The sequence below is a fragment of the Rhinoraja longicauda genome, chromosome 3 (assembly GCF_053455715.1).
Source record: "Rhinoraja longicauda isolate Sanriku21f chromosome 3, sRhiLon1.1, whole genome shotgun sequence".
Lineage (NCBI taxonomy): Eukaryota > Metazoa > Chordata > Chondrichthyes > Rajiformes > Arhynchobatidae > Rhinoraja > Rhinoraja longicauda.
In genome coordinates, this window is record NC_135955.1 from 76,907,093 (window position 1) to 76,921,741 (window position 14,649).

Genomic DNA, 14,649 nt, shown 5'->3' on the forward strand with positions numbered 1-14,649 from the left:
CACCCGTACAAATCACTGTGTCCTTATTTTCTTAATATAAAACTATATATTTTCTCTACTGGATTAAATGCACCGTGGAATGCAATCCTTTACAGAAAATTAGATTGAAATTCTTTTGGTTTGAGAAACAGGAGATTTTTTATATTCCTCTTAGAATGTACATCTTATGTTACTGCAATTTATCGAAGTCTAACCACCATAGTTTGAGTTTATAGTTATAACTCACTTTTGAAAAACTATTGCACACCATGAGTATTGTGCATAATTGAATCAATACAACTGGCTGTTTGTTATTATTAAGATAAATTTATGAACATATACAAAACACTGAAAAAGTACCTCCAAAGAACATTTTAGCATTGGTGCATAATAAATATTGAAAGCTATCAGAGCTAAATTCAATAACATCCTGATAATAGATTGGGATAAGCAAATTAATCTACACTCTTTAAAAGTCATCTCATCAATTTTGTGCCCTGTTCATTCCAATAATTTCAGGGCTCACTTAGCACAGATTGCACTATTTATGAGTTGGATCCATTATCAGTTAAATATTATGTATGTTGCTGCAGTAAATAGTGCCTGAACAGGTGGCAATATTTATGAAGCAAATAAAATATCCACAAGCAATTAAAAATGGCATAATATAGGAGAGAATAGAAACTTCATTTTCTTATGACTCTGCTGGAGCTCTTGATGGAAGAGTACTTACTTACTTACTGCCCATTATGCCTCCTGGCATGCAGGGCAACAACGAAGGTCCTGCACGCCTGTCTGTTCTGGGCTAGTTTCTGGACACTACCCCAGGTCAATTCCATCGTCTGTCGATAGCCCTGGAAGTCCGCCACGCCCAGTAGAGTTGGTGTTTGCGTACCATATTCGTTTAACGAGGCGGGGTTGTTAGCCCTGTGTTCAACCCCCAACCTGGAGATCCAGTGGATCGCTCTTCGTCTCGTCTCTACCCTTTGACCTGTCCAGCATGGGAAACCCTAACAGGAGACGAATCTTCCGCTGGCATAGCTCATGGGGTCACTGAGACACACAAGCTCCCCGACCACGACAAGGTTGCAATCCAACGGGGAGTTGATGGAAGAGTGCATTCTAAAAGACCTGATGCTGCTACAATTGCCAATATGCTGCTACAATTGCCAATATTCCCAAAGATTGCCAAAATCTGTAAACCACCCATCCGACTCTCTTGCTGAACAGGTATCACAGAACCTGTAGCAAGTGGAGAGGTAGCCTTGCATGTTTTATCCCTGATGGAGGAATTGTTGCTGGCCATTATTGTGTTAGTCATTTTAGAAATGTTAGCCCGGTGAAGAGGCATCCTCATAGTAGTTACACTTTTCATATTCCATCTCGATATTATATAATCTCTTTTGCTTTTCCGGCTGTAGATGGTGTATGCGCAAACTTATTACTTTTCCTTTCTTTCCTGAGCGGCATAAATAGAGCAGAAAGTGAGGAGCATCGATAGAGCAGATAAAATTATAGTTTTCTCCATCAGAAGTATTTAAAACTGAAAAGCAAAGGTTTAGGGAGGAATTGAGGAAGAACTTTATCACCTGGGGAGTGTTTGAAATCTGGCTCTTGAATCTTTTACTTGTGCATCACAACCTTCAACGTCAGTTCTGCAGTAACTTGAACCGTTGGGAGGCTCTAGATCCTCCAACATGCTTTGATTCTCAAGCAGAATGCCATGATAACTCCCATCTCCCCTTCAGATCATTCATACCACACCTGGTGATTCCAGGTCATTTCTCATTAAAATACTCACCAGCTACAAGCCAGCTGACATTAGAAGGGATCAGATATTTCCAGTCTTGCACCAATAATCACTAGCTTGCACATATATTCTAACTTTCACATACTCAAGAACCACAGCCTTGCAGACAGTGTAAGAAGATTGTGACAATGGCACAAGATAATTTGATTTCACACTTGCAGAACAAGCTCAAAGTCTGAAATGGTTTGAAATTGATGGGACAGCATAGAGATAGATTCTGCACAAATTTGGGACACATGTAATATGTGGCCTCACTCACCAGTCCTCTTGCTATTTAGCCAGACAGTCCAGACCACTGTCACCCAAGTGAAATAGTGTGCACTTCAGTTGGCTTTTTGGGCTACAGGTATTTGAGATTGTCTCCATGACCATTTTCAGGTCCATCTTCTCAGAGGGCCATTTAGAAAACCTACTATCACCTATGCTGCACCTACTGACCAAGTTCGATGCAGCCACAATACAACAGGGAAAGATACACAAAAAAAAACATTTTACGAAGTGAGTGTCTAAGGATATTGTTGACTTTCATGTGCAATATGTGCTTCGTGTCTGGAGATGTAGAGGAGGTACTAAACGAGTACTTGCCACCTGTTTTCACCAAGGAGAAGGTCAGGGAAAACAATGGGATCAGTGTGGAGAATATTAATATGTGAGCACTTTGAGACTGAGGAGGAGGTCTTGGGGCTTTTGTTGAGCATTAAGGTGGATAAATCTTCAGGACCTGATGGGATTATTGAGAGGAAAATGAGGAGATTGTGCATGCCCTGACAAAGATCTTTGCGGCTTCTCTAGCTACAAGTGAGGTCCCAGAGGAACGAAGAGTAGCTTTAGACTTTAGAGATACAGCATGGAAACAGGCCCTATGGCACGAGTGTGTGCCACCGAGAGATCACCCCGTACACCAATACACTCTAGGCGCACTTTTTCCAATTTTACCGAAGCCAATTAACCTACAAACTTGCGCGTGTTTGGAGTGTGGGAGGAAACGGACCACCCGGAAAAAGCCCACGTTGTCACAGGGAGAACGTACAAACCCCATGCAGACAGCACTGGTGGTCAGGATCGAACGCAGGTCACTGGCACTAAAAGGCAGCAACTCTACCGTTATCCACTGTGCTGCTGCAAATGTTGTTCCTTTATTTAAGAAGGAAAGTAGATAGAATCCAGGGAATTATAAGCCAGTGAGCCACATGTCAGTGGTAAGGAAGTTATTGGAGAAGATGGTTTGTGATAGGATTGCTTCCAAATTGAGCAGTCAGCAAAGCTTTGTACATGGCAGGTCATTTCTTACTAACTTGTTTAAGTATTTTGAGGAGGTGACGAAGGTGATTGATGAGGGTAGGACAGTGGATGAAGAGGGAGAAAGTTCAAAGGAGATGTGCAGGGCAAGATTTTTTTTTACACACAAAGGATGGTTAGTGCCTAGAACACCATGCAGGGGATGGTGGTTGAGGCAGATACGATAGTGGCATTAAAATAATTTTGGATAGGCTTATAAATATGCAGAGAATCGTGGGATACGGTTCATGTGCAGGCCGACAGGAGTTGGTCTCACCATCAGTTTAGCACAGACGTTGTGGGCTGAAGGGATTGTTCTTGTGTTGTACTGTTGTATGTTCTCAGCCAACTAGACAGTTTCAGTGTATTCCCATTGTGGTAGTTTAGACTCTCTCACTCTCTGTCTCCCAGGGTAATGGGGGGATGGAGAGTAAACTTATTTTATCTGATTTAATTTTGTGCGTTTAAAAATTCCATTTTAGTAGTAGCCTATCAGTCATAGCCTTAGGCAGGGCCCCACTAACTGTCCAAACTTTCATAGGAATGTGCAATGCAGAACACAACACTGGGCTTCTCCAAACAACAAGGACCTGGCTGTAAAAGGATGTCACTCGTACGCAGAGTCTTTTACTAAATAAGTTTATTAATAACACTACACACATTATGCCCTAGCTGTCCGTGGTCATCACTGGCACTAGAGAGCGAGCTGGAGGTGGGGAAGCTACAGTTATACAAGAGACCATGGGGAGTGGTTAGTAGTGGTGAGGTCACTATGTTAAAGGAACATGCACTGATCTACATCCTTCCTCTTGGAAACAAAAGCGACCACGGCTCATACGCTAGACTTAAACTATAAGCAGGGAGCAGATAGAATGCAGCACCACACAGACTACTCGTACCCACCGTACCGGACAGGCGGCCTGACCACTCGCCCAGAGCGGGTGCGCAACCCCCCATCCCCTTCGGCCGAAGGAAGAGCAGGGACGGGTGCGGGTACCGAGGCAGGGGAACCAGGGGAAGGAGGAGAACCGGGCGGCGATACCCGCAAACGCGCAGGCGAAGGAGGGGAAGGGGGCTGGGGCGAGCCGGGCACAGACAGTCGAGACGGCGCAGGTTGGGGCACGCGAGGATGGACGGGAGCAGGAGGCACATCAGGCACCGGTGACTGGACGGGAGGTGAATACGGGACCGCGGGAGGCGGTGCAGGCTCGTTGACCAGCATCAGGTGCTGTCGGGTACGACGGTACACGGTGCCCTCGTAATTAACCAGGTACGACCGTGGAGAGTCAGCATTGCCGACGACCACGGCCAGCCGGTTGTGACCCGAGGCGGACTCCATCCGGACAACCTGGCCAGCGAACAGAGGGGGAAGGGGACGGGACGATTTGTCAAAGGAGCGTTTCTGAATCACTTGCTTTTCGATGATGCGCTCCTTGACAGCTGCAGGGCTGCGAGCCGTTGGTTTCAGGGATTGCTGGGAGACGGGGATGGGGGGTCTAGTGGTGCGGGACATGAGGCGCTGGGCCGGGGAGCCGAGCGCGGGGTCCCGGGTGATGTTGCGGAGGTTGAGGAGGGCAAGGTACAAGTCAGAACTGGTAAACCGACAACGTTCCATCAGTTCCTTCGCGCTGCGGACAGCGCGCTCTGCAAGTCCATTGCTTTGCGGGTACTCGGGGCTGCTGGTGATGTGGCGAAAGTTCCACAGGGTGGCGAACGCGGCAAACTCCGCGCTGGTAAACTGGCTCCCGTTGTCGGACTGGAGGGATGCCGGGGAACCAAAGGTAGAGAAGTGGCGGCGAAGCTTCCCGATGACGGCAGCAGACGTGAGGGACGGCAGCAGGTCCACCTCGAACCAGCTGGAGTAGGAGTCCACCAGGACCAGGTAGTGTTTGCCACGCCACTCGAAAATGTCGGCGGCAACAGCCATCCACGGCAACTCGGGAGCCGGCTGCTGCAGGAGAGGCTGGCGCTGCTGATGAGGTAGTAGGCGGTTGCAGGCAGCGCAGGCGGAGACCCTGTCCCGGATGTCCCGAACCATGCCAGGCCAGTAAAATTGTGCTTGGGCCTGGGATAAAGTGGCCTCCACCCCGGGGTGTCCGTTGTGGGCAGTCTTGAAGTAGTGATCTCGCAGCGCGGCCGGCACCACGACCTTGTGACCCTTCACCACCACGCCCGCGTGCAGCACCAGTTCATCCCGAACCAGGAAGTAGGGCACGGCACCAGCCGGCAGGGAAGACCGTCGGTCAGGCCAGCCACGGCGGATGACGCTCTCAAGCTGTTGCAGGGCAGGATCAGCGGCAGTGTGTGTGACCAGGGACTGCATCTGCCAAGATGGAACGATGTTGACGTTCAACACCATCAGGTCAGCCGATTCGTACGGATGGCGGGAAATGGAAGGTAGTGGGGCACGGGACAAAGTGTCTGCCACGAACATCTCCTTGCCCTTGCGGTACACGATATCGAAGGTAAAGCGCTGAAGCTGCAGCATCATCCGCTGCAAACGGGACGAGGCTGCGTGGATGGGCTTGTTCAGAATAGAGACCAGCGGTTGGTGGTCAGTTTCGATGGTGAAGGTGTTGCCCAGAACGTAGTCTTTGAATTTGGAGCACGCGAACACCACGGCAAGGAGCTCTTTTTCAATCTGCGCGTATCGCTGTTCAGCAGGGGTCATTGTGCGAGAGGCATAGGAGACGGGCAGCTGCCGGTCGTCATAGAGCTGCAGGCAGGCAGCACCAAGGCCGAACCGAGATGCATCGCAGGTGAGGACGATTGGCCTGTTCAGGTCGAAAAACTGCAAAGTGGGGGTCCGTGCGAGTCTGGACTTCAGGGCCACGAAGGCCGACTGGTGGTGCGGGAGCCAGGCCCAGGCATATTCCTTCTTGGTCAGCTCCCTCAGGGGGGCACTCAGTTCGCTGAGGTCGGGTATGAACTTGCCTAAGTAGTTGACCATGCCCAGAAAGCGCTGCAGGCCGGGCACGTCAGTGGGAGCGGGCATATCGGTGATCGCCGCCGTCTTCTCGGGGTCTGGCTTCAGGCCCCCCGCCGTGAAAACATGGCCAACGTAGGTGACTTCCTCAACGCGGAATCGACACTTCCGTTGATTGAGTTTGAGATTGATCTCACGAGCCCTGTCCAGGACTTGGCGGAGGTGTCGGTCGTGCTCGGCGACGTCCCTCCCGTACACCAGGATGTCATCCACAATGATGGCGCATGGCAACCCGGCAAACAGCTGTTCCATTGTACGCTGGAAAACCTCGCTTGCTGAGTTGATCCCAAAAGGCATGCGGAGGAAACGGAACCTGCCAAAAGGTGTGCTGAAGGTGGTCAGGAAGGAGGAACGTGCATCCAAAGGGATCTGCCAAAAGGAGCTCTTGGCATCTAGGACCGAGAAAACTGTGGCTGGACCGACCTGTGCCGCGACGTCCTCCACCGTCCGCATGGGGTAGTGCGGGCGTTTGATAGCCAGGTTCAGGTCTTTCGGGTTGATGCAGATCCTGATCTCGCTCGCATCCTTCTTGGCAGCGACCACCATGGTGGAGACCCACTGGGTGGGGGCACTCACCTCCTTGAGGATGCCCATGTCCACCATGCCACGTAGTGTGGACTCCACGCGGCCCTTCATGGCAAAAGACACACGGTGGGCCGGTCTAACCACCGGGTTGACCCCCGGGTCAACAACGATCTTGTAGGCACAGGGCAGCTTCCCCAGGACGTCATCAAATCGGTCGGGATACTCGATCAGGGGGTCCATGGGGGCCTCCACCAGGTGGATGTCGCGGTGGAATGAAACCAAGCCAAAGTCCTGGCATGCACGGGCGCCCAGCAGGGTGACGTTGTCAGATGCTAGCAGGAGGAACGTGAGGGGCCGAGAGGTCTTCAGAACAGTACAGATAACCGTTGCCTTCCCCACGGCAACCAGAACACCTCCCCCATAGGCATGAAGGCGGGAGTCGTCAGGAGTAACCCTCTCCCCCGAGCTTATCTGCTCGAAGAGGCCAACAGACATAACATTTGCAAAAGCACCAGTATCGACCTTGGCAGGGAAGGAGTGTCCATTGACAGTAACATGCACGGAAGGATCCGTTATCAACGCAGGTGCACCCAAAAGCGAAAACACTGTATCTGGATCGGGGAGTTCCTCGTGTTGGTGCTGGGAACCGGTTGCGCTATCACTGTTCGCAAGGTTGTTTAGACTCCTTCTAGGAGCAGGGACAGGTCTCCCACGAGAACGACAGGCTGCAGAAAAGTGGTTCATTTTCCCGCAGGAATTACAGGTTTTGCCCTGCGCTGGGCAAACGTTGAACTGGTGTGACGAGAAGTTGCAGTTTGGGCATCGGCGAGGGGTGACCGTAGTGGGCGCGGAGGGGTCGACCCTGACCGGCGGGGCATTTAGCCGCCGGCGTCCGGTGAAATTTATGTCATGGGACGCCGGCCGAGATACTGAGGCAACAGCAGAAGCCATGCGTGCAGCATGCACGGCGTCCTTTAGCGACAGGTCAGGCTTCATCAGGAGCTCGTCACGTAGCTTGCAGTTTAGGAGACCGTTGACCAGGACGTCCCTGATCATCTCGTCGGGTGTGATCTTTTCAAGGCGGCACCTCCGAGCCATATGCCTCAAAGAAGCAATGAAGGTGTCAACGTGCTCCCCAGGAGCCTGACGACGCGTGAAAAAGTTAAAACGCTCGATAATGTTATTGGTGGGTATATCACACAGGGCAGTGAACTTGGCCATGAGACATACCGGGTCGTCGCGGTCCTCCGGAGGGACGAAATCGAACGAAGCATATCGTTCCATTGCCTCCGGACCAGCCAGGTTGAGGAGCAGGTGAGCTCGTACTGCAGCAGTTGCATCAGGATGGGCAATCGCGATATAGTGTTCGTAGTCCCGCTGGAAGACCGTCCAGCGGTGCACTATGTCCCCATCGAAAACGAGCGTGTCCGGACGACGACACGAGGAAGCCATAGCAAAGTGGAAGGAGGGGACACAATTGGGAGAAACAAATAATAAAATAAAAACCGGTAAACAGGAGACGCAAGTCTACCGATCTGACACCATGTAAATGGATGTCACTCGTACGCAGAGTCTTTTACTAAATAAGTTTATTAATAACACTACACACATTATGCCCTAGCTGTCCGTGGTCATCACTGGCACTAGAGAGCGAGCTGGAGGTGGGGAAGCTACAGTTATACAAGAGACCATGGGGAGTGGTTAGTAGTGGTGAGGTCACTATGTTAAAGGAACATGCACTGATCTACACTGGCTTTCCAGGAAAAACAGTGGTTGGGATATATGAGCCTAAGAAGCTGAAGACCATTCATCCCCTAGTCTGCTTTGTAAATCAATAAGATCATGGCTGTATCTCAGCTCCACTTTCCCCCACAAACCTTGCATCCCTTGATTTTGCTCTTGACATTAATGCATTCCAAAGGCATATCACTAGCAACCTGGGCATCAATGAAAGGTCTGCGTCATATTACTCTCAGTAACTTGTTCTTGTCAATTATGGATTGCAGCAAATTCCTGAAAAATGATATCAATCTTACAAGCCTGTGGTTCCCTTTCTTTTATTTCCTTCTTTTGAATGGGAGAGTTACAGTACATTTACTACTTCATGCACTGTCCTTATTGTATTTACTCATTAGTTGCAGAGAATGCGGTTTAAAATACCATGCATTTTGCATTACTGTCCAAATTTAATAGCTCTTTTTAAGTGGAACGAGCCAATTTGAAGTTACTGGTGTTACATTAGTAAGTTTTTGCAGCATTCATTCACATATATATTAAGAATAGACCAAGTGGACCCGTCGGCCCCAAACCACTCCTGCATTGGTGCAGCACCCTCTCTTCCCCACTCCCCCCTGCCCTCTCTCCCACCCCTCCATCCCCCCCTCTTCCCCCCCCCCTCTCCCCCCAGGGTTGCGCTCTTGCATTGGTATAGCACCCTCTCCTCCCCCCCCTCCCCCATCCCCTCTCCTCCCTCTCTCCTCCTCCACCCTGTCCCTCCCCCACCCTCCACCCCATCCCTCCCCCTCCAATCTAAATGTAGATTGGGTCGGTGAGTAAATTTGCTGACAACACCAAAATTGGAGGAGTTGCAAAGAGTGAGGAATACAGTGTGAAAATATAGAAGAATGTAGATCAGCTGCAGAAATGGGTGGAGAAATGGCAGATAGAGTTTAACCCAGGAACCACGAGGTGTAGTACTTTGGGAGGTTGAATAGAAGGAGAGTATACAGTTAAGGACAAGACATGTGCCAGCATTGATGACCGGAGAGGTCTTGGAGTCCAACTTCATAGCTCACTAAAGGTGGCAGCACAAGTAGATATTGTGGGTAAAAGGGCAGAGGTATGCTTGTGTTCATTGCTAGGGACATTGAACATAAGTGTCAGGAAGTCATGATGCACTTTGGTTAAGCCACATTTGGAAAACTGTGTGCAGTTCTGGTAACCCCATTACTGGAAGGATGTGGAAGCTTTGGTACAAATGCAGAGGACATTTATTAGAATGCTGCCTGGATTAGAGAGCTTCAGGTATAGGGAGAGGTTGGATAGACTTGGATTGTTTTCTCTGGAATATCAGAGGTTGAGGGGAGACTTGAAAGGAGTATATAAAATTATGAGAGGCGTAGATAGGATAGACAGAACTTCACTGTACCTCTGTACACGTGACAATAAACTAAACTTCATTTCCACTCTGGGAAAAATGTTCTGTCTACCATTTAAAGTGAGGAGGGACAGATTTAATAGAAACCAAGGGGTAACCGATGGCATCTATGCCTTTTTACCACCCTATCTAGAGTCTCTATTAGAGACTGGAGAAACTTAGCACATTTCCAATGACTCTTACAAACTTCTACAGATGCGTCATAGAAATCTCTCTGTTGGGTTGCATCACAGCTTGATTTGGGAATAGTTTTGCCCCAAACATTGCAAATAGTTGTGGATGTAGCCCGGTCCAGCATACAGACCTACTACCCACCATTGACTCTATCTACAATTCACGCTGCCTAGGAAAAGCAGCCAATATAATTAAAGACTTGTCACATCATGGTCATTCCTCCTTTTCTCTGCTCCTGTCAGGTAGTGGATACAGAAGTTTGAAAGTGTGCACTACCAGACCCAGGAATAGCTTTTCCCCCTCTGTTATCTGGCTTAGAGTCCTAGTGTTATAAAGTCATACAAAGTGGAAACAGGTACTTCGGCTCAACTTGTCCACACCGACCAACATGTCCCATCTACAATAGTTCCACCTGCCTGCACTTGATCCATATCTCTCTAAAGCTATCCTATTCATGTATCTGTCTAAATGTTTATTAAACATTGCGATAGTGCCTGTCTCAACTACCTTCTCCGACCGCTCGTTCCATACACCCACCACCCTTTGTGTAAAAAACAAAATACTCCTCTGTTCCTATTAAATCTTTTCCCCCTCACTTTAAACCTATGCTCCCTGGATCTCTATTCCCCTACTCTGGGCAAGAGATTGGGCGTTACCTGATCTTGTATAACTACAACATGACCTCCCAACTTCTGTACTCAATACTCTGGATGATGAAGGCCAAAATCATTTTTGACCACCTTATCTACCTGTGACACCACTTTCAAGCCTCCTAAATAATATTTCCACGAGTTAGAGTACTGTCCAACTCACTTCGACCCCATTGCAGGGAATGGACTTTGTCGATGGAACTTGTGCACTACAATGCTGATAAACATTTTCTGCACTTTGTATTTTCTCCTTTGCACTATTTATTATACCTGAGTTCGACTTGATTGGATTTATGTATCGTACTATCTGATCTGGTTGGATAAAACAAAGCTTTTTGCTGTACCTCGATACATATTCCTAAATTCAACAATAAACCTAAATGGATAAATTTCCAGAAATTAAAGTCGAGACAAGAACTTGATTCATCCAGTGAATATTGATATTTCTGGTCTGAGATTCCAATTACATTTTATTGAAAATTGATCCTCATACTTTATTCACTTCACTATTTCTACAAATAACACCCTGCCAAAGCTGTATTTATTTCATTAAGATATTCTGAAGATTTGCAAACTCCTGACACCACATCATTAGCTGCAGGTAGGTACTGTGAATGTTGTGGGGTACTCACTATCACATTAAATAGTTCTAAATTATTGATCATAGCGAATAATTGAAATATATCAATGCAACAAAACTATTTTAAATTCCCCATTATTTAAACCAATGGTCGAATTAACCCATTTATTATTGTCTATGAAACGTGGCCATGTTTTTGGAACAATTTGAAATATCATTGAAACCAGCGAGTGAAATGTTTGCTTTGCGGATTCTGTCCATTGGTGACAAACATTTAAATGGTTTTGCCATCGGTCCTTGAAAAGATCCCCGCAAAACAATTATTTTTGGAAAAGATCTGAAAAACTATTTGTAAAGATGTTAAACAAGTGATTAACATATACAAAATTAATTTTGCTGTACAAATTTGTTATAAAAATCTTCTCTGACAGCCGAAAGAAATCAAATGATAAGGATTGTGGTAATTAACAACCACTGATATTTCTGAACAATAACTTCTGATATGTTATAATAACAACTATTGATTATTTGAAGTAATTTTAAAATATTCAAACAACTTTAGAGTTATAGAGTCATAGTCATAGAGTGACACAGTGTGGAAACAGGCCCTTCAGCCCAACTTGCCCACACCGGCCAAAAAAATCCTAGCTACACTAGTCCCACTTGCCTGCACTTGGTCCAAATCCCTCCAAACCTGTCCTATCTTTGTACCTGTCTAACTGTTTCTTAAACAATGGGATCGTCCCAGCCTCAAATACCTCTGGCATCTTGTTCCATACACCCATCACCCTTTGTGTGAAAAAGATACCCCTCGGATTCCTATTTAATCTTTTCCCATTCACCTTGAACCTATGTCCTCTGGTCCTCGATTCCCCTACTCTGGGCAAGAGACTGTGCATCTACCCAATCTATTCCTCTCATGATTTTGTACACCTTTATAAGATCCCCCCTCATCCTCCTGCGCTCCATGGAATAGAGACCCAGCCTTCTCAACCTCTCCCTATAGCTCATGCCCTCTAGTCCTGGCAACATCCTCGTAAATCTTTTCTGAACCCTTTCAAGCTTGACAATATCTTTCCTATAACATGGCGCCCAGAACCGAACACACTATTCTAAATGCGATCTCACCAACATCTTATACAACTGCAACATGACCTCCCAACTTCAATACTCAATACTTTGACTAATGAAGGCCAAAATGCCAAAAGCCTTTTTGACCACCTTATCTACTTGTGACTCGACCTTCAAGGAACCATGCACCTGTCTTCCTTGATCCCTCTGCTCTACAACGCTACCCAGAGAGGCCTACCATTTACTGTGGAGGTCCTGCCCTTGTTCGTACTCCCAAAATGCAACACCTCACATATCTCTGTATTAATTTCCATCTTTAATTGAAACATAATTTTCAAATAATCAAATATGTCTCTACATTGAATTCTCTTCACTGTTTCAGGAACAAGTGATCCATATGTGAAGTTTAAAATAGCGGGGAGAGAAATCTTCAGAAGTAGAATAATCCATAAGAGCCTCAATCCAGTTTGGAATGAAGACATTTCTATTCTGATGGGAAATATTACAGAACCTCTGTACATTAAGGTAGATAATACTCTCCACTGTGTATGGTCTGTGGTTACAGGTTGCAAATGTTAAATGGATAATAATGCAAACAAACAAAGCAAGCCTGCAGTTTTGTTAACAGCATGCTTGATTATTGGTTCTCTTAACATCACTCGCAAAATAAAGAGAAATTCAGTATGAGTGGTAATGGAAATAAGACAAAAGCAAATCAATGGCAGGATTGGCAACATGTTCCATCTTATTCTCCATTCACGTTTTTTATGTTGAATATGCTTTTTCTGGCCATTTATATATTTTCCCATATCATTGTTACGGTTTCTAAAAGGAAACAAACAAAAAATGAGAATGAATCTCTATGATCTTGAAGCCCAATTGTATACTAAGTCTGTAACAGTGCAATGTTATTTATTTACTATGTGAAATATTGACACAGAAATTGTTTTCTTGAGACAGAAGAGACTGCAGTTGCTACAGTCAGAGCAAAATTCTGACTGTAGCAAAACTCAGTGCTAGAGGAACTCAGTGGTAAGGCAGCATCTGGAGAAAGAATGGACAGGTGACATTTCGGGTTGGGACCCTTCTCAGACACAGACTATTATTCCTGATTAAAACTCAGTTTGTGCATCCCCTGTTACGTATATTAAAATGGTGCTCCCAGAACCACATTTAAGTGTAGGTTCCTCAAGTACACAATTGGGCATTTATTGACTGAAAACACTCAGACTAATTGTATTGCATGTTCTAAGAAATCATACCATCATACAGTGTGTAAATATTTGGAGTTGGTTCCCTTGTGCACATTCTCCTTTCTTAAATTGGGCTAAATAAACACACAACATGAAACAGTACAGCACAGGAACAGGTCCTCGGACGCATAATGTCCGTGGTGAAAATGGTGCCAAGGCCGACCTTTATCTGCATGCACATAATCCATATTCCTCCATTCCCTGAATATGCATGTGCTTATCCGAAGTCTGGTAAATGCCACTCTCGTATCTGCATCCACCACCGCCCCCAGCAGCAAGTTCTAGGCACTGACCACCCTCCGTGTGAGAAACAAATTGCCCCACGCATCTGCTTTAAACTTTGCCCCTCGCCTTAACACGATGCCCTCTTGCATTTGACATTTCTATCCTGGGAAATAAGTTCTAACTGTCTATCCTATCTATGCCTCTCATAATTTTATATACTTCTCTCAGGTCTCCACAACCTCCGGCATTTCAGAGAAAACAATCCAAGTTTGTTCAACCTCTCCCTGTAGCTGACACCATCTAATCCAGGCATCATTCTGGTAAACCTCCTCTGCGCCCATTCCAAGCCTAAAACTTTGAGAAGGATGAAATGTTCTTGCTATGGAGGGCGTGCAGCGTAGGTTCACTAGGTTAATTCCCGGAATGGCGGGACTGTCGTATGTTGAAAGGCTGGAGCGATTGGGCTTGTATACACTGGAATTTAGAAGGATGAGGGGGGATCTTATTGAAACATATAAGATAATTAGGGGATTGGACACATTAGAGGCAGATAACATGTTCCCAATGTTGGGGGAGTCCAGAACAAGGGGCCACAGTTTAAGAATAAGGGGTAGACCATTTAGAACGGAGATGAGGAAGAACTTTTTCAGTCAGAGGGTGGTGAAGGTGTGGAATTCTCTGCCTCAGAAGGCAGTGGAGGCCAGTTCGTTGGATGCTTTCAAGAGAGAGCTGGATAGAGCTCTTAAGGATAGCGGAGTGAGGGGGTATGGGGAGAAGGCAGGAACGGGGTACTGATTGAGAGTGATCAGCCATGATCGCATTGAATGGCGGTGCTGGCTCGAAGGGCTGAATGGCCTACTCCTGCACCTATTGTCTATTGTCTATTGTCTATTGGCTATGTTAACTGGTATAGGCTATTCAGTAATTGCCACTGGAGGCTCACACACCAGATACGTGCATC

General features: G+C 46.8%; 1 protein-coding gene across 4 annotated transcripts in view; it reads left to right on the forward strand.

The window, feature by feature from the left end:
* The window catches only part of LOC144592115 (multiple C2 and transmembrane domain-containing protein 1-like), a 368,260-nt gene that overhangs the window by 97,206 nt on the left and 256,405 nt on the right, over positions 1-14,649 (forward strand). For all 4 annotated transcript variants that reach the window (XM_078396486.1, XM_078396489.1, XM_078396487.1 and 1 more), the window contains one exon: positions 12,593-12,735. In XM_078396486.1, coding sequence (XP_078252612.1) covers positions 12,593-12,735 — 143 coding nt within the window. The remainder of the gene's footprint in view (positions 1-12,592; positions 12,736-14,649) is intronic.